This window comes from Vombatus ursinus, unplaced genomic scaffold (genome assembly GCF_900497805.2).
Source record: "Vombatus ursinus unplaced genomic scaffold, bare-nosed wombat genome assembly UNPS02014770.1, whole genome shotgun sequence".
NCBI classification, from domain to species: domain Eukaryota; kingdom Metazoa; phylum Chordata; class Mammalia; order Diprotodontia; family Vombatidae; genus Vombatus; species Vombatus ursinus.
Genome location: NW_020954548.1, coordinates 28,575,372 through 28,603,155, shown reverse-complemented (window position 1 = coordinate 28,603,155; position 27,784 = coordinate 28,575,372). Strand labels below are relative to the sequence as shown.

General features: G+C 39.4%; 1 protein-coding gene across 6 annotated transcripts; it reads left to right on the top strand.

Annotated features, from left to right (window-relative positions):
• The first annotated feature begins 1,228 nt into the window (after positions 1-1,228).
• Positions 1,229-24,732, top strand: ZKSCAN2 (zinc finger with KRAB and SCAN domains 2). 6 transcript variants are annotated; one of them, XM_027863014.1, is made up of 9 exons: positions 1,635-1,787; positions 1,930-2,032; positions 2,141-2,617; positions 3,113-3,299; positions 10,474-10,568; positions 10,939-11,065; positions 11,951-12,628; positions 17,112-17,600; positions 23,512-24,732. In XM_027863014.1, exons 3-9 carry the CDS (start codon positions 2,213-2,215, stop codon positions 24,444-24,446), a joined length of 2,916 nt encoding a protein of 971 aa, XP_027718815.1. In that variant the 5' UTR covers positions 1,635-1,787; positions 1,930-2,032; positions 2,141-2,212; the 3' UTR covers positions 24,447-24,732. The 6 variants fall into 6 exon arrangements, with proteins under 6 accessions (XP_027718813.1, XP_027718817.1, XP_027718819.1 ...); XM_027863012.1 differs by lacking the exons at positions 1,635-1,787; positions 1,930-2,032 and adding an exon at positions 1,229-1,282; XM_027863015.1 differs by lacking the exons at positions 1,635-1,787; positions 1,930-2,032 and adding an exon at positions 1,275-1,359.
• The last annotated feature ends 3,052 nt before the right edge of the window (positions 24,733-27,784 follow it).

Below are 27,784 nucleotides of genomic sequence, written 5' to 3'. Positions count from 1 at the left end.
TTACATTCACCATAGATCTCTCCATTGACCTGCAACTTCAATTTTTCAGAGCATGTGTTGTTGCTGGATTCACAATCATCAGCATATGTGTTTTAATTAAAAGGTGGATTTGGGGGGCAGAGAACAACTTGGCACTGCTTGAAAAAAAACCTGCATTTTCCCAAGTTCATTGCAACCTCCCCTCTTCTTTAATTCTTAGCCCAATTTGTCCTCATTGACAATGCCTTTTTGATAGACAGATGGGTGATAGATAGATACATAGATAGATGGATGGATGGATCTACTTTTTTATGGACTGCTCTTCCAATTTTGTGTCATAGTCTCTGCAATGAGCATTTTTTCATCCATTTAGCTTTTCTTAGAGACAGCAAGGAGGCCTTAAAAGTCTGGAAGGCCTGGGTTTAAATCCCAGCTTTGACACTACTGGGAAAAAAAGGCACTCAATTCTCTCAGATAATTCCCTAGGATTTCTCTTTTGTTGTCGGGGAAGATGAGGAATCACACCATTCCCTAAGATGGGCTCCTCCTTGCTATATAGTTGTTCAGGCAAAGCCAGGCTGACTGCTGGATTGTATGAAGCTTTTCAGTACAGGTGTGGGTTGACCTCCTAGTTAGCCTCTGAGATTTCTTCCATCTCTGGGATTCTATGATCCTCCTTGCCCCTCCCCCCAGGAGGATCAAATGAGATCTTGGGTGTGAAAGACCCTTGAAAAACGTAAAGAGGTCTATGAAACATGAGGTATTAAACTCGTAGAGATTTAAAGCTCATTTCTCGTTAAGGAAAATGAAGCTCAATGAGGGAAAATGACTTGTCCAAGGTCACTGAGCAAGAAGGAAGCACATTACTACGTTGGTCGAGGGAAAACCTCCCCTCCCAATCCGAACGTCCATTGTTCTGGGGCGGGGCTCCCCCTTTTTTGTTTTGTGGAACACTCTGGCCATCTGATGGTCCCCTTCTCTATTCCCCTTCTTAGAATAAATGACAGGCAGAATTGCAAAAGAAACCAATGATACTGAAATAGTTATCAACTATTCTTTAAAAAACTTCACGGATCCCAGGTGAATGACCCCCTGAGACTCAGAGAAAGCGTCCCACAGCCCCAGAGGAAAGGCCCCCAGCCCCTCAGCCAGGGACGAGCTGGTCGAGAGGAGGGACTCAGGCGCCGAACCGCGGCTTCGCACATGCGCACTGCCATCGGCTCGGCACGGTTCCCAGCGTTCTTCGCGCCTCGCCCGCCCTGCAGGCTTGGCATCTGAGGCGGGGCCCGGACACGGGGCGGGGGTGAGTCGTTACGAAGACTCCTACCGGGCAGGGGGGGACCCCCGCTGCGGGCTGCCTGGGGTGCCCTGGGCAACTGGGTCGGTGGGCGTGTGCCGACGGGAGGCGAGTGGAGCGGGCGGGGGGGGGCCGGGGGTTCCATGGCCGGGGGGGGGGGGGGGGGGGGAAGGAAATATAGGGGAGGGGCGGGAGAAAACAGACCGGGCCCGTAGACCCCGCTTCTCTTTCCCCCAGCTCGGGGGCGGCCCCGGGACCCCTCCCACCGCCCTCCTCGGGGGCGCCGCGTCCCGAGACAAAGGAGGGCAGAGAGCCTTCAGCGGCCTGGCCGCCGCCGCCCCTGCTGCCCCCGTCCCAGGATGGTCTGGCAGGGCTCCTACGGGCTTTGGGGCCAGAACGCGACCTGTCCGGACTAGCAACACTTTAGAACAGGGGGTGTCAGGACTGGAAGAGACCTCAGAACAGGGGGTGTCGGAGCTGGAAGAGTGGAGTCTGACCTCATTTTACAGAGGTAAAAACAGACATACAATAGAGGTGATGCAATTTTCCCAACCAAGGTCACCCAGCAAATCAGTCACAAATCTAGATCTAGGATTAGTTCCTTTTGGTCCTTTGTTATTATACCACACTAGCTTCTTCCTCTGCCTCCTCAGAGCCTGATGCTCTAGTGATTACACTGAGGGAAAAGTATTCAGAAAAACTAATTTCATCTAACCTCTGTGGGATGTAGAGCAGAGTTTACAGACCAGTGAATGTGTAAGTGCCCTTTGTCTTTGGAATTAAAGACAAGAAATTGAAAATCAGACTTGAGTGTTTGCCTTATGATATTTCTGTTGATTTTTTTTTTTCTTGCTGCCTCCTCAGAGAAGTTCCTGTCAAGGAAGACCAAGATTTGTGACCCAACCTCTAGCCAAAGTGAGGTAGACCCTAAAGTTGATGATGGCTACAGCTCTTTGCCCTCCAGCAAAGGCTCCTCTGGAGCTAGAGGGACACTTGATGATGAAGTTGGAAAAGGACACTTCATGGGCTTCTGAATCAACCTTTCAAGGGAAAGACTCTGATTCTGAGACCTTGCGCAAGAGCTTTAGGCAGTTCCGTTATGAGGATGTATCTGGACCCCATGAAGCTTTCAGCAGACTCTGGGAACTTTGCTGCCAGTGGCTGAAGCCAGAAGTGCATTCCAAAGAGCAGATCCTGGAATTATTGGTACTTGAGCAGTTCCTGACCATTCTGCCCAAGGAGATTGAGAACTGGGCACGGAAGCAGTGTCCAGAGAGTGCTGAGGAAGCTGTAGCCCTAATTGCAGATTTGGAGAAAGAGCCTGGAAGACTGAGGCAGCAGGTGAGAAGAGGAAATGCGGATCTATGTAATTAGAAAGGAGTGGGAATAAGGAACAGAAAGACATAGTTATGGAAGAGTGGGGATAAATTAGTGCATATTACTTCATTATTACATCTAAATGTTTATTTGCTTCCACGGGTAGTTCTTGCCATGTGGCAAGAGACTTCTTTGTGCAGCTGTCTGAAGTCTTCCTCTGGGGAACATGTAAAGTTTGTGTTCAAATAGGTTTTTTTTTTTTCTTCTATTGTGGCAGTGAGGAAGACTTGGCCAGCTCTTCCTTTTTAAGAGAATCAGGTACACACATACTTTATGCCTTGTTCCTGGATTTGTCAACCAAAGCATTCCAGACTGTTTTTCATTGCCCCAAAATAATGAAGTTCTGATTCTTTCTCTCCATTCCTTGTATCCCTGAAGAATATTTTCTTTGGGGATTTTAACTCTGATTCCTGCCCTTCTTTCCCCCCATCTTCATTTGTGATGATGGATATTTACCAGGTTATGAATCACGTGCACTTAGAGAAGACAGTGTCCCTTGGAGCAACATGGGAAGTACCAGGCTTTCAAATGGAACAAGTAGAGGGCCAGCCTAAGATGGTAACACAGGAGAAGGCTGGGAACCTACACTTAGGACTTCAGGGACAACTAAACCATAAAGGGGAGCCCCAACCCTTACAAAAGAATGGTAAGAAGCAAATGTCTATCTTGGGTAGATGAGGAAGTCTTGACCAGACTTGAAGTCTTAGACTTGTCAAGGTCTCCCAGAAGTCATCTAGACCAGTGTTTGATATCATTTTCCATTTTCTAGTCATCATATGTTTTTTTTTTTGCTTTATGGTATAGCATTTGTATAGTTGACTCTATACATTTCATTGTTCATCATGATAATGTCTGATAATGTAGATCATTAACTCAGCTAGCTAATGGAAAAGCTTAAGGGATCAGATTTTGTCTGTCTCACTGGATAGTAGAAAACTTTTAATTATGAGGTGTGCCAGAGAGCCAGGAAAAGAATTACCTATCACCCAGTTCTACTGGGTGGGCAAGGTCCTATTACCATCACCTGAAAAGTTCTTCCTACAAATTATAAAGCTCTTTGCATCTCATTTCCAACCTCACAGATTGAAAAGCAATGATCCAGACCATTCTCCTGCCTCTAGGCCCCTGGACAGAACTACACCAAATTCAGTATCTATACAAAGAATAGAGAGGTTGTTACTCTTCTTAAAGACCTCCAGATAAGAAGACTCCCTAACCTACCTCAGTAACAAGTTGTAGTGTCTAATACCTGAGATCCTATATGTGAAAGTGTCCAGAAAAGTTAAAAGTACAAATGTGAAGTGGTTATCTGTTGTCTATTGCAGATTTTCTTTTTGTTCTATCCTCAGTAGATGTGAACTTTATCATTTCCTAATATACATTTCAGGTCATATACATCCAAATGAATGTTGTCCTTCAAATATTGCTTTGGTGGAATATTTGCTTATTCTAGAAGTCTTTTCATTGCCCAAAACATATTTGTAATTTCTCTTTTGGAATTGCACAATGTCTTACATTCAGATAGGTGTCGTTTTGATTTTAGGGGGAAATTTTACTCAGAAGCAGTTTATAGTAATAAAAAAAATTTATTTTCATTATTTTATAATTATGCCTCATTTTTTATGACTCCCCCCCAAAAAATTATCGCACAGCTTGATTACCCACCTTATTCATCAGATGTGGCTCAGGATGACTTCTGTCTCTTTCCAAATATCAAATCCACCCTCAGAGAATGAAGATATGCCATCACTGAGGATATTGAAAAGAATGTGTCGAAAGTTCTAAAGGCAATTCCCAAAGTGGAATTCCAAAAACATTTGAAGCAGTAGCAGCATCGTCGGAATAAGTATATAGCCTCCCAAGGGGACAGCACTCATTTGGATGTATGAGTTCTGGTAGGTTTGTTAATTAGTCATATTATTTCATAGTTGCAACTTAAATACTTAAAGACTGCCCTCAGACTAAATTATTCCAGTTCCCTTTTGTATATGTCTTCTTTCCAACTCTTCAGTCATTTTTGTTCTTATCAGGACCTTCTCCAAGTTCTTCTCATTCTTCTAATATGAAGAGCTCTACACTGGAAACAGTACTCTCATTAGAACCTAACCACCTCTTTTTTAAAAGAAACTTAGGAGTGAGACTCTGTGTGAAAGAGGGATTTGGAAGAAGTTGAAATATTTGCTCAATTTATTTTTTAAAAAGTTGTGCAGAAACCAAATGAGCGGCCTCTAAAAGTAATGCATACTCTGACAATGAAGGCATTTTATCAGATTTCTTAACAACTTGCAGAATCTCAAAGGTGAAAGAGACATCAGAGGCCATCTAGACCAAACCATACCCAAGCAAGAATCCCCTCTACAACACAATGGATAAATGGTCATTTCTCCCTTTTCTTTATAGATCTCCAAGGAAGGAGAACACACTTCCCAGGGCAGCCCATTCTGCTTTTGGATACCTCAAGCCTAAATGCAGTTTTCACTCTTTTTATTCTGTCCTCTAATGCCAAGCGGAACAAGTCTAATTCCTCTTCTACATAATAGCCTTTAGATGCATGAAGACAGCTATCATGTCCACTCTGAGTCTTCTTTGAACATCCCCATATCTTTCAAGCTATCCTCATGTCAAATGATCTCCAAGCTCTTCATTATCTTTGTTCCCCAATAAATGTGCTCCTGCTTATCAGTGCCCTTTCTAAAATGTGAGGCCTCGAAGTGAACACAGTATTCCATATGTGATCTAACAAGGATAGAATTCGTCATCTCCCTGGTCTTGGACATTTGTCTCTTACAAGTAGTCAGCTTTTGTTTGGAGACCCCTAGTGAGGAGAAACCCGAAACCTCACAAGGTCAATTATTTCGGTTTTACACAGCTCTATTTGTTGGGAAGTTTTTTTTCTTTACATCAAATTAAAATCTCTTTCTCTGCAACTCCCAAGAACCTGTTGTTCCTAGTTCTGCTTCATGGGGTTAAGGAGAATAAATCTAATCCCTCTTCTTCATTATAATCCTTCAGATACTTAAGTATGGTGTTTCCTCTAAATCTCTTCCCTAGGCAGATATGCCCAGTTCCTTCAACTCATGCTGGTATGAGATGACCTCAAGGCCTTTCAACCATCCTGATTGCCTTCCTCTGGATGTTCTCCCTTTATCATTGTCCTTCCAAAAATATGGCACCCTAGACTAAACACAGTATTCCAGAGGTGGTCTGACTAGAACAGCAGAGTTATCACCTCTGGATACCATCTGACTTAATGCAGCCCAACATTTCATTAGCATATTTGACTGTCACATCACACTGGTGACTCATATTGAGGTTGAAGTCCACTAAATCTCCCAGATCTTTGGATAAAAACTGCTATGTCTCTCTGATCTTACATATATGAACTTGATTTTTTGACCCCAGCTCTGTTCTAATCCTAGATTTGACACTAAGTCAAGTGGATCAGTCTCTCTAGATTTCAGTTCCCTCTTTGTAAAATGAGAATAATAATATTTAAAATACCTACTTCACAGGATTTTTGTATCAAAAGAAATAATGTATTGAATGCACCTTGTAGCCATAAAGCATTATATAAAGGTAAAATAGCTTCAGAAATTTCAATCCACTATCATGTTGTGTAGCATAAATGTGTTCTACCCCACTGAGCAAGTTGAATACCAGTAGTCTGAGCAGAACCCTCCCAAAAAGGCCTATGCAATGTCTTCATTTATTCACTCTAAGGTTTCTCATGATTGTAAATACAATTTAATGTTTATACACCAAATCCTTGCCCGTTTCCCTCAAGAATAAAGGGGAGGAAAGAATGGCCACCTTTGCATCGCCCCACCAAGAAAATCTTCTGGAAAGTTTCTGAAAGGTAAAGTATCATAGGGTATAGTACAGTCCTACTCATGTATAACCATCTCAGTAAGTTGGCCTACCCAGTTAGCCTAGCCAACCCCTTTAGAAGAGGTGTGGACAGTGACACCCAAACCACTGGGACAGATTTTAGGTTATCTGCCCAAAGACCAATGAGTCAAACCTGGGAGAAGCCAAGGTAGGGTTAGAAAAATGATCACATAAGGAGAAGAGGATGCAGCAAACTCTTGCCCCCCTTTTTTCGCCTTCCTATACATGTCTCTCTGTGTTACCCTAATTGCCCATGTGCCTCTGTTGAGTGATCTGACTCAAAATTATCTCATGTACCAAAAGTTCTAGCCCCTGCTCTGGATAATACTACAGTAGTTGCTGTTTTTAAGATACAACTTTGGCTAAGAAAGCCTGACTAAAATGTTGGTTAGCACAACATTATGTCATGCCCTGAATCTGTTGCTAGCAGTATAGGACACCCTTTTCCTCACTTTTCCACTCTTCTTTCACCAGCGTCACATGATCCCTCAGTGTTCAGAGCACAGCAGTCAGTGCTGGGGGAATTTGTAATGGAAATAGGGGCATATTCTTGCATTCAGAAGTTTACAATCTAAAGGGGGAAATAAAGGACAAGTAAAAATTCATTGTTGGTTTTTTTTGGGGGGGGGTTAGGCAATGAGGTTAAGTGACTTGCCCAGGGTCACACAGCTAGTAAGTGTTATGTGTCTGAGGACGGATTTGAACTCAGGTCTTCCCGAATTCTGGGCCGGTGCTCTATCCACTGCACCACCTAGCTGCCCCAAGAATGCATTGTTTAACAACAGAAAAGCAACCATAACGAATCAGAGGTGGTTTACAAACCTTACTACTGTGACTAGAGCTTGGTGCAGCTAGTCTGGGAAGACCTCATTGAAATAAATGAGTCCTGTACAGTATGTTTAAAGGAGGGCAAAGATATAGTTTAGTATGGAGAAAGGTAGGTCATGCCATATACAAGGAATAACTTCCTTTTCCTTCTCTTCCATTCCTATACTAATTATAAAATAGAGGTCTCCCATATATGTTAGGAATATTTAACTATGGTAACGTCCAGAATTATAACATCCTTTTCCATGGTTCCCTCCCTGTATCTGTGGAATATTTTCTATTTTGAATAGAACTGGAAACCTGAAGCTAAGCCCTGGCCATCAAGTTCCATTTTCTAACATTTGTCCAACTCTAGATGTCCTCCTGAACTATCCTGGACTAAAGTTTTCTTGACTATATATTAAGAATCTGAAGTTAAACTACCTTTTGGTCCAGGAGAGTAAAGCAAGAACATTTAGAAAGGCTGCCAAAATATGACCTAAAGTGATTTCCATTCCAAGGGGAATGGAAAAGGAATCTCATTTGATCCTCACACCTACCCTGGAAGGTAGGTGCTGTTATTATTCCCATTTTACAGTTAAGGAAACTAGGTCAAACAGGTTAAGTGACTTGCCCAGTCACATAGCTAGTATCTGAGGCTAAATTTGAATTCAGGTCTTCCTGACTTCAGGCCCAGCATTCTATCCACTGCACCACCCAGATGCCTCTGATTAGAAATTATCGCAGGAAAATTTAAGCAGAGAAATTACATAAATGGGTCTAGGTCTTGGACCCAAATTCCTTCCATATTTCTAAAATTCACAAATTTCTGGAGCTCCTTTGGAGCAGAATGATTTGAGGTTGAATGTAATTGCATTTGAGTTGCTCCAGATTCCCTGAATCAACTGGGGTTGAGGATGGATTGGAGTGGGCTTGTAGAGGGGAATTAGTAGTTGAAACACCTTTCATTTAACTATTTACCTCCCTGCATTTGGCATCACATAAACAAGACTTTAGTCCAGGTTCTATTAGTTACTGGATATGAGACCCTGGGTCTCACTTAGACTCTTTGGGCCTTTGTTTCTTCCTCAGTAAAATGAAGGGGTTGAACTAAATGAGCTAAGGTCCCTTCCCTATCTAACATCCTATGCCTTGTGATTTGTTAATACCTAGAATGTCCATAACACTGACCACAGCAGCCTTCTTCACACTTCAAGTCCCAGATTTTCTGTGAACCACTTCCTGACCACAGTGCACACAGTGATCTTTCCTTCTCTAAAGTCCTATAGCATTTATTGTCTTCTACTCATTTAGTAATTATGATACTACCTTATATTATTTTTCTATATCTATGTCTTATTTCCCAAATTTGACTGATGAGCTTAATATATATCATAATTTTTCCTGGCAAAATTCTAGAGGGCTTTACTAAGCAAAAGGTTTATGAACATTTAGGAAAGGTAGTAGTGATAACTACAAGCCAGCTTAGGGTCCTCTTATGAATAGATCCTTAAGAGCAAGTGTCCTTGTACAGCTTTTTATCCCCCCTAGTAATTGCACATGGATTGTCTGCTCAGTAAAAAATTGTTTAATTGGTTGAAGTGTTCAGAACTAATTCTCACCCTAATTCAATCAGAAACCATCCTGGGCTGCCTACAGAGCAAAGCCTTAGTAGGAGGAAGAGAGAAACTGAGACTGTAAGGTGAGCAAACTAGCATAGGCCTCTGTACAGTCTTCCTATAGGCCTTGGGCAGCCCCATTAAAGCAGCAGAATACCTGTGGTACAGAGAGGCTCATGGAGAGTACCTAATTCTTTCTTTTGACTGCTTTATATTCCAACTTACAACCCACACTACTGAATCCTATAGCTCTTTGTGGAATGGAATCATTTAAATTTGATAAAGGAAACCTGGTTCTTTTCTTCTCAGATGTTCATTCCTTGAAGTCTTTTTTCCAAGTGACTCTTAAGGGGGAAAGATGGCATATTGGTTACCTGATAACATTTTAGGTGCCACTTGTTCATTTGAACACAGATTAGTAATTTAGTAGATTATCCTTTCCAATTTTTAAGCCTCTAGCTAGATCACTTTCCTTCCCCCCCTTCCAATCTAGTAGTTGATGGCCCTTCAAAGAATATCAATTAATTCTAATAAATAAGAAACTGTTAGGAAAATAAATCTGTGGCTACCCCCAGAAAACATCATATTTATTTCATAACCAAATGTGACTAATATTCTGAATGAACCAGTTTGCAATTGATTGCTGTCCTTAACTAACATGGATTGGTACTTCTAAAATGGAGTGACTTCATATTATATTCATCATTCATTTGGAATTGTCTCAGAATGGTGCTGTCCCACAGTGAGAAGGAATTCCTGGATTTAAAATATTTGTACTATTTTGGTCTTATAAAGCACAGCCTCATGATTGTACACCTAAGGGAGGATATATGTTTCAACAAAGGGGATTTAAAAGTGGAACAAACTCAAAGGTATAGAGACCCATGTAAGCTTTTTCATTATAGAGTTTATCCCTAGGTGGTAGGTTCCAGGGTAGAGGTGGACCATAGCTTGAGCTGTGTCTAAAACAGAACATCTCTTACTTCTGTCTCTTCCTCTCCTTACAGCAATGGTAACCAGCATATTGTACATGGTAATTCAGTTCAACAAGCATATTTTTTAAATATTAATTTTTTTGGTTTTGCATTACCTTCATTTCCATAAATATCACTCCCCCGTCTAGAAAACATCACTTGAAATAAAAAAGAAAGAAAAAAAATCAACCTAGCAAGACTGACCTAGCAAAACAAACCATGTTTGACAATATATGCAGTATACCACACCTGTAGCCCCTTTGCCTTTGTAAAGAAGGAAGAGAAGTACATTTTCTCAACTCTTTCCCAGGGCCAAGCTTGGTCATTATAATTACAGTACTAGGTTTTATCTTTCTGTTCCTTCTATTTGTATTTAATACATATTAAAAACACATTAAAAGCCCACTGTGTACAAAGCACTGGGAATACAAAGACAAAAATATAAGTCCTTAAAGTTCTTTAAAAAGGTGAGAGGCAGTAATTAAAAAACTAAAAAGCCCAATGTACTAATAGCTTCTTTCTCTTCCCTCAGCACTACCTCCTTCATGGATTCCTCACCTTCCTGAAAAAAGGAATACTGGAGATCAGGAAGTGATGGCTATGCCACTTCTTACTACTGGGTCCCAGGTACATTGTAGCTCTTTTCTCTGGCTTCCCAAAAGTCATGGGGTCTCTTTGCCATCTAAATTTCTAACTGCTTCCTTCTATTCTTTCCCAGCTTTTGTATCCCATGGGGATGATTGGGATGGTTGGGAGGGCTCCTGTGTTTATTTTCTGGAGGAGATTAGACTCAACTTTTTATAAATAGTGCTGGCAGATCTCCCATACCTCATGGCTGTTCTGCAAAGGTTCTCCCCTTCACCAGCAAATAACCCATCCCAGGGCCCTTGATCACATTTCTTACCTCAAGATCCTTCTGTGTTTCATTCCCAGCCATTCATCTCAGGAAAGAGCAATGATGTTTTCTTGGTGGTACTAGGTGTCAGTGTTGTTACAGGAATCTCTGATATGTTCGGGAATATCCAGAAATCTCTCCCACAAGAAGTGGGGGCATCTAAATCCTGCTCACAAGAACTTCTGCAGGGGTATCATGAAGGAGAATTATAGGAACATGGTTTCACTAGGTAAGGACTTCTTTCCTTTTCAGGTTTGTGTGGTCTGTGGTCAGTTCTACTAATAATAAAATTATCACTTTCCTTTGAACTTCAAAATAGTAGTATCCTTACTTCTACTCTGCCCATAGGAGAAAACAAATTGTCATCCTCTAAGGCCGTTCTAAAAGGAACTTTAATTAATGTTACATATCGAAGGCTGTAGAAGCTTTTAGTCCAGGTTTCTTGGCAAAGATTTTCTCCTCAGAGGACACATTGTTCTCTGCAGAGCTATAAATGAATTAATTCTCATTCTGTACCTAAGTATTTCCATTTCTTATTCCCTCCTCCTCCTCCTTCTATTTAACACAGCCAAAATGTCTCCCAGAATTCTTTACTTATGATCCATCATACCCTTAAGAGATAAATAGGTTCTAAACTCATTCTTTCATCACAGTCTTTCACCTCCTAACTTCCATATCATTTTGCCTACAAGTAGTGGACATAAATATTTGAATGCTTTCATTGAGTGCCTGTTACCTGTTTAGTGCAGTGCTAGGTGATATGAGAAATTTTAAAAAGGAGCATAAAGCCTGATAGCTTCCCTCTTGGTGCTTCCAGTCTAGTTGGTAAGGTAATGAATGAAAAGTTAAATAACAATATAGGACATTTTATCATTATGCCAAATAACTATGGCTAATACCTAAATGCCATAGGATTACAGAGGAGGTATTATGTGTGAAAGAAGGTGTCATAATAGGAGTTAGACTTTAACTGAACTTTGAAGGGTAGATTTTGAATACACAGAGAAGCATTCCATGCAGGAAGATATAATGTGAAAAAAAACATGCATTAATGAAGGGATGATTTCAGGGTCACTTTCTGTGACAAATATGAAATGTGTTTTTCTTCCTATAGGAATTCCAATTTCAACAGCTAAGAAGATGTCCCAGCTGGCTCGAGGGAAAAAGCCATGGGTCTTAGCATTCCAGGGCTCCAATAAGAGACATGTCCTTCGAGGAATCCATACAGGAGAAAAGCGAGGACCTATCCAGGCACTGGCAAAAAGGAACGGAAAAACCTGGAGAGACCAGCAGCCATGGACCTTGGAAGATGAAAAGATTGCCGGAGTACATTGGAGCTATGAAGAAACCAAGACCTTCCTTGCAATTCTCAGAGAGTCTCGGTTTTATGAAACACTTCGGGCTTGTCCTCGAAATAGCCAGGTGTATGGAGCAGTGGCTGAGTGGTTGCGAGAGTGTGGCTTTCTCCGGACACCAGAGCAATGTAGGACCAAGTTCAAAAGTCTCCAAAAGAGCTACCGAAAAGTAAGGAATGGCCACATGCTGGAACCCTGTGCCTTCTATGAAGAGATGGATGCCCTGTTGAATCCTGGACCCAATGCCACAACCACTGACATCCCAAAAGAGACTGTTTCTCCTCCAGGGCAAGGGGATGTCACTCCCAAAGCTGAAGAACAGGACATATGGGAACAGGAAGAAGCTGCAGATGAATCTGATGGTGATGAAATGGGCATTGAGTTCACCCAAAAGCCTGAGATCTCTGGGGCTCCAGCCTTGTTCCAAAACCTAAGTGGTAAGATTTTTTTCTCCTTATTTTGGTGTAAAAATAAATGTTGTGTTGTCTGGTACGGGGAAAAAATTATTGTGTTGAAAGTGACTAAATCAAGATTACAACATAGTTATATATCATAAAACTGCCCCCTCCCTTTCTATAGAATCCCTAACTTCCCTCAAAACTCAATCACTATCTCCTCTATGAGGTCTTTCCTGATCCTTCCAGCTACTGTTGCCTCCCTATTTAAATTACTTTATCTTTACTTTGTGAATTACATAATAAAATTATATTAGGTATTTCAAAGTTTTTGGAAGTAACTCAAAATACATTCCTTACATTGTTATTTTTGCATATTTTTTATATTTACTTGTGTGTATTTTATATTTTGCTTATATTTTTATGTGTCTATATTGTTTCTCCCAGTAAAATATCAGCCCCTTGAGGGCAGTAACTATTTCATTTTTGCCTTTGTATCTCTATGCCCTAGTATGGTAGGTGCTTAGATACTTTTTGATTTATTGTTTGATTGCTGTTATGCCCCATCTCTTCACAGTGACATCATTCACAACCAAAAATAAAAGGAAATTTGGTGTTCCTAACAGCAAGGTGAATCTAGTACATATCACATTATTATAGTGGAGCTTCTTCTAGCTTGAAACCCAAGATGAACTTAGCACTTTTAAGGACCTTGACCTTAATTGGCTCAGACCAAAGAGATCTGTAGCTCTCCCCAAAGGGTTCCTTTCCAAGTCTGAACTAACTTCTAAACCTGAAGACTTGAAGAATGGTTCCAGCAGCTCTGGTGCATTAAGGAAGTAATAGGGAACACTAGATGACTTTGTACTTCTACCCACTCCCTTATAAGAGGTACATCGTACATCAGTCTCGTCTGTCTAATCTGGACATTCAAGGACCAATCTGTGGTGACTCTTGGTCTTGATCCATACACCTCAAGGACAAACTGATGATACTCTTTATTGACATTCCTTTCATTAGAGTATTTGCAAAAATGTACAACCAGTACAGACTTTGCCACCAGTTATATTCATTGTATTATTGCCAAGTTGTTTCCCAATTTTTTACATGTTTCTACAATAAAAGAACTCTTGGAGGAAAAGGGAACAGTATAGTCATGGTGACAAAGAAGAAAATGTTGACATGAGTAGAAAGGTTAGAGAAAGGGGTATGGCACTGAAAGCAGCAAGGCCATTAAGGAAGAGGAGCAGCTTGTAGTGATCTAGGGCAGTGGTATCAAACTCAAGATGTAGTGGAGCCACAAATCCATACAGAAGCATCCTTGGGGCTGCATGTGGACTTAATTCTCAAAGGTGATATTATCTATGTGTTATTTTTGTTTATTTTGTTAAATATTCCCAGTTACACTTAATCTGGTTCAGGCCACATTCAGGAGTGTGGTAGACTGCATGGGGCTTTGTGTTTGACCCCTCTGGCTGTCTAGGTTACAGCCAATCTATAGACCAAGCCTCTGCCAGCAGTGGATGCTGTAAAGGAAGAAGCAGCAGGATTTGGCAATAAAATGTTTAGAATGAGCAGAAGATGACGTCTGAGTTGCTTGCTGGAGATGTTGGAGAATGATGACATTGCCCATTGTGAGGAGGAAGCTGGGCCCAGTGGAGGACTAACAGAAAGCTAAACTGCTATAGTTTCATCATGATTCTTTTAAATCAGCAGTGAAGTAGCACCTCAAAGGTATCCTGAAGTTGAGTATTATTTAGACATAATTAAATGAGGGAATTCAGAAATAAGTAAATATGTATTACCTGCATAAAGATAATGTTACTTTATGAGGTTTGCTCTGCCCTAAAGAGAATATTTAGTTCCTCTTGACCACTTTGCCTGTAATTAGGATATACTTCAGCAGGTAAACAGTGATACCACTGACACCCCAGAAGAGACTGACTCTCCCCCAGGGTTGGTGACATGTTTGTGGGAATGTTTTCCAGTGGTCAGAGCCTTGCAACCATCCTTCTTATACAGCAAGTCATGAAATATTCCAAAGAGAAAACATGTCCTTTCATCTTCCCTACCCCTAGTTTTCCCTGCCTCTCCTGCCAAAAACAAAAGTAGAAAGCCATAAGGGTGATGCCAGTGATCTGCAGTAGAATACTATCTGATCAGAAGATTTATCTCTGTGTTTCTTTTTCTTTTTAAGGTGACCTACTCCCTCTCGTCAGTTTCATATAACCTTCCTACATACATAACAATAGTCCTCTCATCAACTATCAAAAACTCACAAACTTATAAAAGGACCTTACCCCTTTAAAATAAACAGACCATTTAAAAGATACTTAAAACACAAAAAGATATTTAAATATAATATAAAGTAGTTTAAGTTAGGGTGATAACTAAATTGTTGGAAGGGAAGTACTTACTCCAGTATTAGAGCATACAGAAAATAATTAGGCACCTGGGGCAGATCCTTAAGGGTCTCCTGTAGTAAATGGAAAGTTTAAATGTCAGTCTTCTGAAAGATGTGCTGTAGGAATAAGCAGAGAACTAAAAGGGAAACAGACTCTTGCAGGTTTAATAGACATCTGAATGATCTTTTGGAGGGCATTCACATGACCCTTTGGTAAGCTGTAGGCTAAAATTCCTTAAGGATGAGATGGGAACAACAAATTTCTAACTACCTCTGAAACTGTCCAGAGGTGACCCTACCCTAATTCGGTAGCAGGTTTCAGTTCCACATAGATAATAAAAATTTCTGACTCCTGTGTGTTGTTGGCATTGGGACATATATTTCTCAGTTCCTAGCTCAATGTGTGTCCTCTGTGATAAGGTATCTTCCATGAGAGTGCAGTGTTCAAACTTAGAACTGTGATATAAATAAAAGGACTTCACTGCAGTTCACCATGGAGAAATGAACTCTGTATAAATAACATAAGGTCCTAGGAATGAATGAATTTGATACTTCTATAGATTTGGCTTTTCATTGAAGTGGTTACTCCTTCCACCAATACAGATCACAACCATCCCTTCATTACTCCACTGACTGTGGCATATGGGGGATTCTGGAGTCTGAAGCCTAAATTGAACTCTTCTCAACTTCTATTCACTTAAGCTCTCTCAACTTCAGTTTCATCATCTATAAAATGGGGGTAACAATTTTTGTACTAACTGCCTTATAAGGTGGTTGTGAAGAAAGTATTTTGTAAGCATTTTAAGCACTATGTAAATATAAGTTATTATATTTCTTAATTACTACATTTCATTGAATTCTCTATTTCACACAGGTATGCAGTCTACACGAAAGGTGTCAACTTCACAGCCCACAAAACTCCCAAGTTTGGCTGGAGCCAAGTTTAAATGTAATTGAGAAATGTTTAACAAAATAAATAAAAATACAGTAAAACATAGATAATATTAATTTATGGTTTCCTAAATCAATAATTTGGTGAAGATCAATTTCTATTTGAGTTTGATACCATGGTATACACAGTGACCAAAAAAGATTTTGCTTTCCTGATTCTGTGATATTCATGCTTCTTCTGAGTTAAGGCTGAGGATATAGGGCTTTAAAATCCATTCTAAATGAATTCTTATCACTCATGGCCTCCAAATTTTTAAATGAGGGGTTTTGACTATATGGTCTTTTAAGATCCGTTCTAGTTTTAACATTCTGTGATTCTATGAAATTTGAATAAATACCAGTAGATTTGAAGGTCTCTTGATGAATTTTAAAATATTTTAGCTCATAAGTTAAACTTTGTAAAATATTAAAATATTTTTGTTGAATTTTAAAATTTTTATTTTTTTAAAATTAATGAAAATCCACCTTTTCTTCTTCCCTATTCCCCTCCAAGAAAGAAAAACAAAACCCTTAAAACAAATATGTATAGTCATGCAAAACAAATTTGGCTATGTCCAAAAAAATATATCCTCAATCTGCAATCATGAATACATCATTTTTTTGTCAGAAGGTGAGTAGCATGTTTCCTCATAAGACCTCTGAAACTGTAGTTGGATGTTACATTGATTATAGTTCTTAAGTCTCTCAGATATTTGTCTTTACAATATTGTTGCTATTGTATAAATTCTTGTTCAGCTCACTTCATTCTGTATCATTTCATACAGGTCTTCTCTTGAAACAGTTCCCTTTACCATTTTTTACAACATAGTAATATTCCACCACATTCATATACCATAATTTGTTCAACCATTCCTCAGTTGATTGGTACCTGCTTAGTTTCTAATTCTTTGCCACCACAAAAAGCATTACTAAAAATATTTTTGTACATATGGGTCCTTTTCCTCTTTCTTTGATCTCTTTTGGAGTGTAAACCACTTTGGAGTAGTATTTCTGGGTCACAGTTTAAGTAATTTGATTGAATATCCTTTCATCAGCCTGCCATAAAAAATAATTTCTGATGATTCCTCAGAAAATTGTTACAGAAAATCAATAGCTTATCTGGTGCTGCTCTTGGCTGTAATTTCTATCATGCTTCTACTCTTATCTCTCAACTTTGTGCTCTGATGGCAGGTGTGCACTGGGGCTATGAGGAAACTAAGACTTTCCTTGACATTCTTAGTGAGTCTCGGTTTTATGAAGCCCTTCAAGCCTGTCATCGAAAGAGCAAAGTGTACGGGGCAGTGGCAGAGCAGCTTCAAGAATGTGGCTTCCTTCGGACACCAGAACAATGCCGGACCAAGTTCAAAAGCCTTCAAAAGAGTTACCGCAAAGTAAGGAGTGGCAGTGTGCTAGAATCATGTGCCTTCTATGAGGAGTTGGATGCGCTAATGAATGCCCAGGCTTCTGCCCCCTCCATTGATAACCTGGAAGAAGTAATGCCTCTGATTCGAGGAGAAAATGGTGTTGAGATTGAACCTCAAGAACAGGGAGGCTGGGAACATGAGGAGTCCTTACAAGCAGCCATGGTGGAGGACTGTGACAGCCAAAGAATTTGTGCCAACGAACTGGTAGAGGAACCTGAGTCCCAAGGCACTCTAACTTTGGGTCAAAACTTAAGCGGTGAGAACCTTCCTCAATGAGGTCATAGCCTGAAAGGGGAGAAAGTAGGGCATAGTCAAAAAGTGCTGGTTCCAGAGTTGAGAGACCAGTGACAACTGAAGTGGATGAGAAACCTCCAAGGGAGACCACTATCGAAAGAGGAAAGCAGAGGGCCTGAGGTCAAGGACACCCACACTTAGAGGACAAGCAGCAGAGCCAGTAGAGACAAATAGGATAGGTAGAAAAATAGAACTGGAGCAGTGCAGTGTCACAGATGCCAAGGCAGGAGAGCAGGGGTGCATCTCAGCAGGATCACAAGCTTCAGAGAGGTCAGCAAAGATGAAGATTGAGAAAATACCATTTGATCTGGTAACCTCAGAAAGAACAGTTTCAATAGAGTGGTAGGCGCAGAAGCCCAATTGTAGGGAGTTAAACAGTGGGCAAGTGTTGAGATATAGATCTAAATCACTTTTTCAGGATGTTTGGTAACTAAAAGAAGGTATTTTTAATGCAGGAGAATCCCAGCAAAAATCATACTGGTGCATTGAGATTAAATCACTGAAATTGGTATCCACATGGTACATGGTGCACATATATGATAAGTTTTTTACTGAATAAAAGAATTCTACAGGAAATCAAGTAAAATTGTGGGAATGTTGACTAAACACTAACCTGAAGTTAAAAATAGTCACCATGCCAGAAACCTGGCATATTGCTAGCATGACTCCAATCCTGTAAAGGATTCCAAGAGGAGACCCTTGGAAATGCAGATTAAAGACTTTCACTTCTATATTTGGTAAACTCATGGAATATCAAAACTTTGTCTAATTAAACAAACATTTATTAAGCGCCCTACTATGTTCAAGGTGCTGTGCTAGGTTCTGGAAATATAAAGATGAAAAAATGACTCAGTCCTTTTTCTCAAGAAGCTCAGGATCTAATGAATCTATCATACTTGTACACAAGTTAAGTATGATACAAGAAAGAACGTGATAGGAGTCAAAGAATGCCAAGGAGAGTACTAGGAAAAATTTGAGGGAGAATCACTGAACACAAAAGAAAATTGGGAGAAAGGTAGCCTCATTCTAAAGAGAAATCATATTGCACTATGTGCTTTGGGGGGGGGGGGGGGGTAACAAATAAGCCAAACAAAGGGGAAGCAGTGGATATAATCATAGATCCTTAGTGCTAGGAGAGCTCTAGTCTAGCTATATTCATTTTGCACATGTGGAAACTGAAGCCCCTAGAGGGGGAAGTAACTTGCCCCTGGACACATAGCAAGTTAGAGGCAGAGCTAGGACTAGAATCCAACTCAAATCACAATTCTTAGCACTATAGCAAGAAGTGTTCAACAAGGAATCACACTGAGGACATTTTTGGTGGGGGGCAGTGTTATTTTTTTTTGGAAATCTGGTGTTCTAATTGTTGGATATAGAAAATGGGTTAGAATTGAAAAACACAAAGATAGAATAAATGGACACTTCAGTTATAGGTCTTGAGCATCCATCTTGCCTCTTTCCACTAACTCAGAACTGGTTGTAAACTCCAACCCTATGCTGTGTAGCTATAGGAGCTCTGGAAGAGGCTTCATTTTGCATGTCCAGCTTCTGCTTCAGGGTACCTCACCTGTAGAGTGAGCAGGGGAGGGGCCACTCTGCCACATAGATAAAATGCCAATGTTATTAAATAGATGAAGAAGCACATTTAGTAAGTCGGTGCTGTAGCAAAATGTCTTCAAGCCATGTTCACGACAGTAGGGAGGAGGGACTGGGACTGAATCTGTGACTTTGTTGATATAGGGAACTACCAGATGAGGAAACTCTCTCCACTGGTGCAGGTTAGCACCTTCTGTCCAATTCCCAGTCTTTATAGTAATGATTGTATAGCACCTAGCACCTAGTGGGTACTATATAAATGTTAGCTATTAGATTATTATTCTTTTAAGTTGACTAGTATGGGGGTTGCTTGTGTATTGTATAAGCTCTTTGAGAGTAGGACAATTTTATTTGTGTCCCCAGCAGCTGAGTGCTTAATAAATGTTTGTTTAATTGAATTGAATAAAATATCTTTCAATACTTACTCATTAAACATTAGCTGGGTGATCCTGAGCAAGTCACTTAATATTTCAGTTTCACAACCACACAAACCTTCAATTGTGAGTTGTTTATAATATTAATATTCAGAGAGTCATAGACTATTAGACTAGGAAGGGACCTTAAAGAGCTTCTGGTTCAACCTCTTATTTTACAGATGAGAAAAGTAGGGCCCGAAGAGGATAGATGACTTCCTCAGAGTCACACAGCTAGCTAGTGGTAATGTTGGGAATAAGATATATCTATATTGTCTAATACTGGAAAAACAGACTGAGGAGTGTAAAGAAAATGAGAAGAAATGAAGGTGCTGAGACCCATTTTCAGTAACACAGGAAATGCTGGGAATTCTAGACTGCATGTAACACTTTAACGTATACTTATTTACATTTTATTGAAATAGAGAATTTTGAAATCATTTCTTACTATTTCTCATGACCATGAATATTGTTTGGCCTATTCCAAAGAGATCTACTTACTTCAAAGCTTGTGTAGGGGTTGAGAGTGTGGGATATTGTTTCAACATTAATAATTAAGTCTGCCCTATACTTATAAAAATTCTCCAGTGACCTTGTTGCCCCCTTGAGCTATCATCCTCTTTGTCAGTGCTAAAGTTAGAAAGAGTAGTCTGTACTGGTTGCCTCTGCTTCCTCACTATCTATTATCAGCACTCAAACTTCTATTTCGAAGGTAATTATTGATCTAATTGTCAAATCCAGTGACCTCCCCTTAAACCATCCTTCATCTGTCTGCAACATTTGATAATATTTATCCCTTCCTTGATATGCTTTTATTCTTTGGCATCAGTGATATTATTCTCTCCAGCTTCTATCTCTCTGGCCCTTCAGTCTCATTATATGGTTTCCCTCTCTCTCCTCCCATTCCCAAAGTTTGTATCCCCCAAGGATCTGCCCATTTCTGCCCCCTTGGTTCTTCCTTGATGATCTCAACCACATCCATGATTTGAATAATTTTACTGCAAGTGATTCTCATATCTAGATCTCTACTACTGATTTCTCCCCTGAGCCCCAGGCTCACATTTCCAGTTGCGTATAATACAGCCTCAACTAGATGTCCTACTAATATAAATTCAGCATATCTAAAACTAATCATCTTCCCCCAACCTCCTTTTAAATATTTCCTCACAACTTCCTATTTCTCTTGATGACACCACCATTCTTCCAGTCATTCAACCTTGGAGTCATCTCTCACTCTTCCCTCTCCAATGCCTACATCGAAACAGTTACCAAGTCCTGTCGGTTCTACCTCCAAAATATATTTCATAGTCATCCCTTTAAGCCTTCACTTGAGCATTTGTAATGATTTCTTAACTGATCAGCCTCCATTTTCGTCCTCAAATTTGCCCTTTTCACATTTCTACTGAAGTAAACTTTCTATCAGACATGTCACTTCACCCTTTTTAAAAATTCTCCAATGACTCCACATCATCTATTGAATTAACCTGATGTCAAGGCTTTCTGTAATGTGCCTTCAACCTACTTTACCAACTGTGTTTGCTACATTTACCAACTCTACACTCTAGCCAAACTGAACCGTTCTCTACTCCTTTATTTCTTCCTGTCCTTTCCTACCTCTCAGAATTTGCCCCTGCCTTTCCGTATCCCTGGAACTCCCACATTTCTGCCTGTTAGAAACCCACTTTTCCTTAAAGTTCAGTTGCAACCTCCTCAGTGAAGCCTTCCCTTTTTCTTCTATCTAGTGGTGCTCTCTCTTCAAATCTCCTATGCTACTTTCTTTGATCCCTTACATTTAGTCACACTTCTACTATAGTTGTTTCTATACCTGTTTTATCTCCTGTATTAGATCATAAATGCTATTAGGATAAGAACTGTGTTGTTTTTCAGTTATGTGTACCTAGAACCTAGCACAGTGATCTGCACGTCATAGGCACTGAATGAATGTTTACTGAATTGATTATCAGAATCAAAAGATTTTAGAGTTTGAAGAAATCTTAACAGCCTTCTGATTCCAGCCCATACTGGGAAGAAATCCCCACAATGCATTCATCTGACAAGTGGTCATCTAGCCTCAGTTTCAAAGACCTCCACTGATTAGGGATCAGCTACACCCAAGGCAGCCCATTCTACTTTATGACAGCTCCAATTGTTAGTTTTTTCTCTAATGTCAAGCCTAAATTTGCCTCTTTAAATTTCCACACAGAGGTCTTACCATCAGGGACCAAAAGGAACAAGTCTCTTCCATGTGACAGTGCTTCAAATATTTGAATACTAATATCATTCCCTTTAATTCCCCCAATTAAACATCCACAGTTTCTTCAGTTCTCTTACGACGTGGACTTAAGGCCCTTCACCATCCTGGTTGCTCTCCTCTGGACACTGTCCAAATTATCAATGCCTTTTTAAAACTGTGATGCCAAGAATTGAATACAATACTCCAGATGCAGTCTGACAAGGACAAAGTACAATGAGATTGTCATCTCCCAATTCTTGGAAACTAGTGTAGCCTGTGATCTGTTATTTAGGCTTCCACATCATACCACTAACTCATCTTGAGCTTGCAGTCCACTAAAACCCCCAGATCTTTTTCAGAAGAATTGCTCCTGGTCACACCTCCCCCATCTTATATTTGTGAAACTGATTTTAACCCAGTTTTAATTTGGGTTCAATTTTAAGACTTTACATTTGTCCCTATTAAAATTTCATATTGTTAGATTCCATTGCATGTTGTAGTCTGTCAAGATCTTTTTACATCCTGACTGTCACCTAGTGTTTTATGTCAGTGTGATGAGTAGACCAACTATGCCTTTATCTAAGTCAATAATAAAAATGCAAAATAGCACAGGGCCAAGCTTAGATACCTAGGGCACCTTACTGAAGACCTCCTGCCAAGAGGACATTGACCCATTAAAAATTCTTTCAGATAGGCCATTCAACTACTTCCTGATCCATCAATTTATATTACCATCTATTACATGCCCCCATCTCCTTCTAGCTAGCTCTTTGTAGTCACTGCTTCTTTTTCTAGTCGTTTACTAACCAGCTGTGAGTGATCTGTTCTGAAATTTTCCCAGGAATCAGAATCAAGCTAAGTGGCCTACAGTTTGCAGACTTTTCTCCTTTTTTTGAAAATTTGGGTTGCATTTTCCCTACTTTTGCCTTCTTATTCATTGTATTTTAATTTTCTACTGTCTCTTCCATTCAGCCCTTCTCACAACTGCTAAAATAATCTTTGTAACATACAATTCTTGCCATTTGAGTACCCTACTTAAAAATCTTCAGTGGTTCCTTGTTGTATGTAGGACAAAAGTACAAACTCTTTAACATGACATTTAAGACCATCCACAATCTGGCTCCAACCTACTTTGGCCGATTTATCCACACAATTCTCCTTCACACACAGTCTGTGCTTAACCCAAACTGGACGACTAGTTGTTACTTGTTCTTGTCCTACACTTTCCTGTACATGCAAACTGCCCCCATCCACCGTGCCTGGAATACACTCCTTCCTCATCTTTACTTACAGAAATCTTCTTTCATTGCTCAGCTCAAGTACCAGTTCTTCCATGAATCCTTCATTAATTCCTTTCCCACTTCACCTTCCTTTCCCCAGATGAAAGTTTTCTTTCCTTCCTCAGATTTTAGATCTTCCCTTTGCTCCATCACATTCGACTTTGTGTTTTATTTTTTATTTTATTGGGTGTGTATCATATTACCACTATTACCACTAACAGATTATAAGTTCCTTTAGGGCAGAGACTGTTAGTTTTTTTCTTTATAGTCTCCAGAAGCTAACATAATACCTCATACTTCCTCCTCTTGCTTTGGCATAGAATCACATTTTCATTTTCTTTTTTTTTTCAGGTTTTGAGATGAGTAGTAGGAATAAGAAAGATTCAACACAAATATATGAGAAAGTGGACCTACATTCAACATTATCAGGAAAGTCTAAAGATGGCATTCCCCATGATATTGATCCAGGAAAAGACCAGAAGAGGGACTGCAAGTCCAAAAGACAATGGAGAAATTGCCTCCCAGGAGAAAGACAAGGGAAATTCATTACCCAGCAGAGAGATTTAGGAAAGGTCATAGGTCATCGGAGACCTTTCATGGGATGGAGACCTTACAGATTTTTCAAATATGGGAGAAGTTTTCTTCAGAGCTCACATCTTACGTGTCAGGCAAGTCATCAGAAAGAAAACCCCTACAAATGTAATGTGTGTGGGAAGTGCTTTGGAAGAAGCAGGAGCCTTATAAGACACCAAAGAATCCACACAGGAGAGAAACCTTTTAAATGTCTTGAGTGTGGGAAAAGTTTTAATGACTCCTCAAACTTTGGTGCTCACCAGAGAATCCACACAGGAGAGAAACCCTATAAATGTAGTGTGTGTGAAAAATGTTTCAGTCAGAGCTCAAGCCTTGTAATACATCAGAGAACTCACACAGGAGAGAAGCCTTATCAGTGTGGTGAGTGTGGGAAAAGTTTCACCAACAGCTCTCACTTTAGCGCCCATTGGCGAATACACACAGGAGAGAATCCTTACAAATGTGTGGATTGTGAAAAAAGTTTTAGTAACTGTACCCGGTTTGGAGAACATCAGAGAACTCACACAAGAGAAAAACCTTATGAGTGTTCTCACTGTGGTAAAAGCTTCAGCAAAAGCTCAGCTCTTACTAAACACCAAGGAATACACTTGAGAGAAAAGCTGCCATCACAACTTACATCTGATTATACTCTAGAAAACTTAGACAGGGCTGAAGAGTTTGAAAAACTTTTTGACAGAGTTCCCATCTCCTAATTAAATGTCCTTTTGGCTTAAAAGTAATAATAATTTGCAGTCCTTCATCCTCATTCATAAAATAGTCTGTGACAGTCATGGCATCAATTTTCTATTTATTATAAAACATAACTCTTAAGACAGCCAGGAAATGTTAATATTCAGGTGGAAGGGGTCAAATTCCTATTTCTGCCTCAACTTGATGAATCCTCCCCTGATTCTTCTATATAACTTGATCCCTCCTTTTAAAAAAGAATGGAGAAAGGGGCAGCTAGGTGGCACAGTGGATAGAGCACCCTGGAGTCAGGAGGACCTGAGTTCAAATCCTGCCTCAGACACATGATACTCATTAGCTGTGTGACCCTGGGCAAGTCACTTAACCCCCATTGCCTCGCAAAAAGAATAAAAAATTAGAAAGAGTGGAGAAAATTTGGGGTCTGACTTAAAGATGTAAATCTGTTCTGTATCTTATGGCCATTTCTATTGGATTATTGATTCCAAAAGTACCAGTTGAAAGATGCTGCATCAGTGAAATGAGAAATGCTTAAAGTAATCATTTACAATCCCCAAATGAACTTGGGCTCATTGGCATATCAGAATCCTGGGTCTAGAAGGGACTTTAAAGAACCTTTCCCCAGAACTGTATCCAAACCATCCTAAATAGATGACTGTTTCTATTTTTAAAGGAGTTGGAGAGATTACACAGCTTCCCTCAGCAGCCTTTTGAAATGTTTTGACATCCTTCTCTGTCAGGAAATTGTTTCTTCTTATCTAAGACCCCCTGTACTGTTAATGTCATTGTTCCAGTCCTTCTATCCCTGGAAAAAGGAAAGAAACTGGTCACCTTCTATGTGTAATGTATAATTGAAGATTAAATTCCCTTGACCTTCTCGAAGAAAAATCATTTCTCTTTACCTCTTCTTGTAGGTATTACTCTTTGAAGTTTGCACTCTTGTTTAAAACTTCTAAATTCTCATGCCCATCTTGGACTAAATAGAATGCATGCTTCTAATGTTTATTATCATCAGAATAAAGTAAAATTTCATGTATCTTATAGTTCTACCCTATAATTTTTCTTGTTAAAATAAAACTGGTTTGTTAGTGAATATTTGATTCAAATTAAGGTCTTGAATCCTCACTGCTAATATATACAGACCCTAAGTGGCACTTTTCTTTTAGCCTATACTTATACAACAGTATATCTGAATAGATGAGTGAGGTTATTTTTTCCAAGACATTAACCTGCCTATGATACATTGAATAAATTCAAAATCTCTACACCACTGAGTTCTCAGGTTACATCCAGGAGTTTCCTATCAGAATGAAATCCCAAATTTCCTAATTTCTTCCTATCTAGTCACAGGATGTCAGAGTTAAAAAGGCTCTAAGAGAACATCAAATCAATACCCTAGGGATTTGATTGGTAGCCCTATGTTATCCACTGGAAGGGAGTTAAAGGAAAACTATGAGAGTGGGAACATTGAGTCCCCGTGGGTAAAATGTAGAATCTAGGAGTTTAGATTCTCTGATTTGGGGGAAACTCTTTGGGAAAAAAATTATTAGAATGAGTAAGAGTGGTAGAATTTATGCCCAAGAAAAGCAGGTAAGTGATTTTATTTAGGGCTAGAGGTGATCCTGTATGTGTGGAAAGTGTGCCCTGGGGATAAATAAGGAACCTTCCTTTGGGGCTTCTTTGGAAAGGTGCTAGGCTTAGTGACCTGGGTTCAAGTCCTCACTCCATCAGATACTATCAACATAAATATGGAAATTAGGAAAAGAGGTTGGTATTTTGAAGGCATTTTGAGTTCAATTTTGGACATGTTGAGTTTAAAGTTAGGGCAAGACATTCTGGTGTAGCTTTCCTACAGGTAGCACTGGAGATTAGAGAATATGGTCAGATAACCAAAAACATGAATAGATTAATCCAATAAAATGAAAGAATGGGTTAAAATGCAACAATTTGCTGCATAGGAGAAATATATCTAAAAGGAAAGATGCAAAATGATTGCAAATGCAAAATGAAAATAAGGGGCTAGGAAAAAATCGCTTTGCTTCAGGTGATTTCAGAAAAACAATAGTTGTAATAATTCTGTCGTAAAAAATGATAATGTTGAGAAAGATAAATGGGGAAACAACATTATGCTTCACGATACCAGATACAATGAAACATTATTAAACATAGGTACATTATTAAACAGTGGCATAACATCTAAATTTGTAAGGAAATTCCCAAATAGCTCTCAAATCTAGCTTTTTTAGTCACAATACTCTCAGCCTTAATTATCTCTTACATTGATTACGCACTATATTTTTAATTTCTTGACTCTAGACTTTCCTCTCTTCAATGTACCTTTCATGCCACTAACAAAGGAAACATTAACTGAATTGTCACAAAAAAGACATACTGATAAAATAATTGTAGAAGACTTTAATGCTTCTCTTTCAGAGTTAAATAAATTTAACAGCAAGATAAACAAAAAGAAAAATAAGTGAAAAGACTCTTGGAGAAGTTAGATTTAAAAGTGTTATAGTACTTCCTAAGTTGGAACATTAAAGATCATACATATTTCTACGCATCACTTGATATTTTTACAAAAATAGAAGACATACTAAGGCACAGGTAGAAATACTAAACATTAAAGACCATAACATAATAAAAATAGTAATATAAGGAACACAAGCAAAAGATATAGACCTAGATGTAGACTAAATAATGACATCTCAAGTGTGTAAAAGAACAAATCTTAGGAACAACTAGCAACAATGTAAAAAAGTTGGGAGAAGAGGAAGTGTAGCTAAAGCTGTAGAGAAAAAAATATTAACTAACTAACATATTAACTAAAAAAGAAGGTTAATGAAGTTAAGGGGAGAGGTCAGAGCTGGTGATCTAAACTTGGGAACTATCTCTGCTGTTAATCATTAAAGCCATAAAGAGCTGATGACAAAAGTTTTGGGGAATGCACAAAATTAAGCAATAGCAGGAACAAAATTAATCCAAAAAGGAGATTGGAAGGACAGGCAAGAGATGATGGATAGTTAGGAGAGAACAGCATCCTTGAAGTCCAAGGAAGAATAAATATCAAAGTTGAGATGGTCAGCAATAGTGACAAACATTGTGAGAGATAAAGGAGAATACATTTAACGTTTAGATCTTATCTTTGCAAGAGGTGTTTCAATGGTGTCAGAGACAAAAGCCAAATTGTACAGGATTATGGAGTGAGTGGGTGGTGAAGAAGTATATATTACTCTTTCTAGAAGTTTAGCAGTAATTATAACTTGAGGAGTTAGCAAAACCAAGGAAAGCTTACTTTTTAGAATGGGGAAACCTAACCGTGTTGGTAATCAGACAGTAAAAAGAT

Bases quoted from the DNA above. Each gene is read 5' to 3' on its own strand.
- ZKSCAN2 (XM_027863012.1), top strand. From the start codon at position 2,213: ATGATGGCTACAGCTCTTTGCCCTCCAGCAAAGGCTCCTCTGGAGCTA. The intron at 2,618-3,112 runs GTGAGAAGAGGA...GATATTTACCAG, and splicing joins CTGGAAGACTGAGGCAGCAG to GTTATGAATCACGTGCACTT. The intron at 3,300-10,473 runs GTAAGAAGCAAA...CTCTTCCCTCAG, and splicing joins CCAACCCTTACAAAAGAATG to CACTACCTCCTTCATGGATT.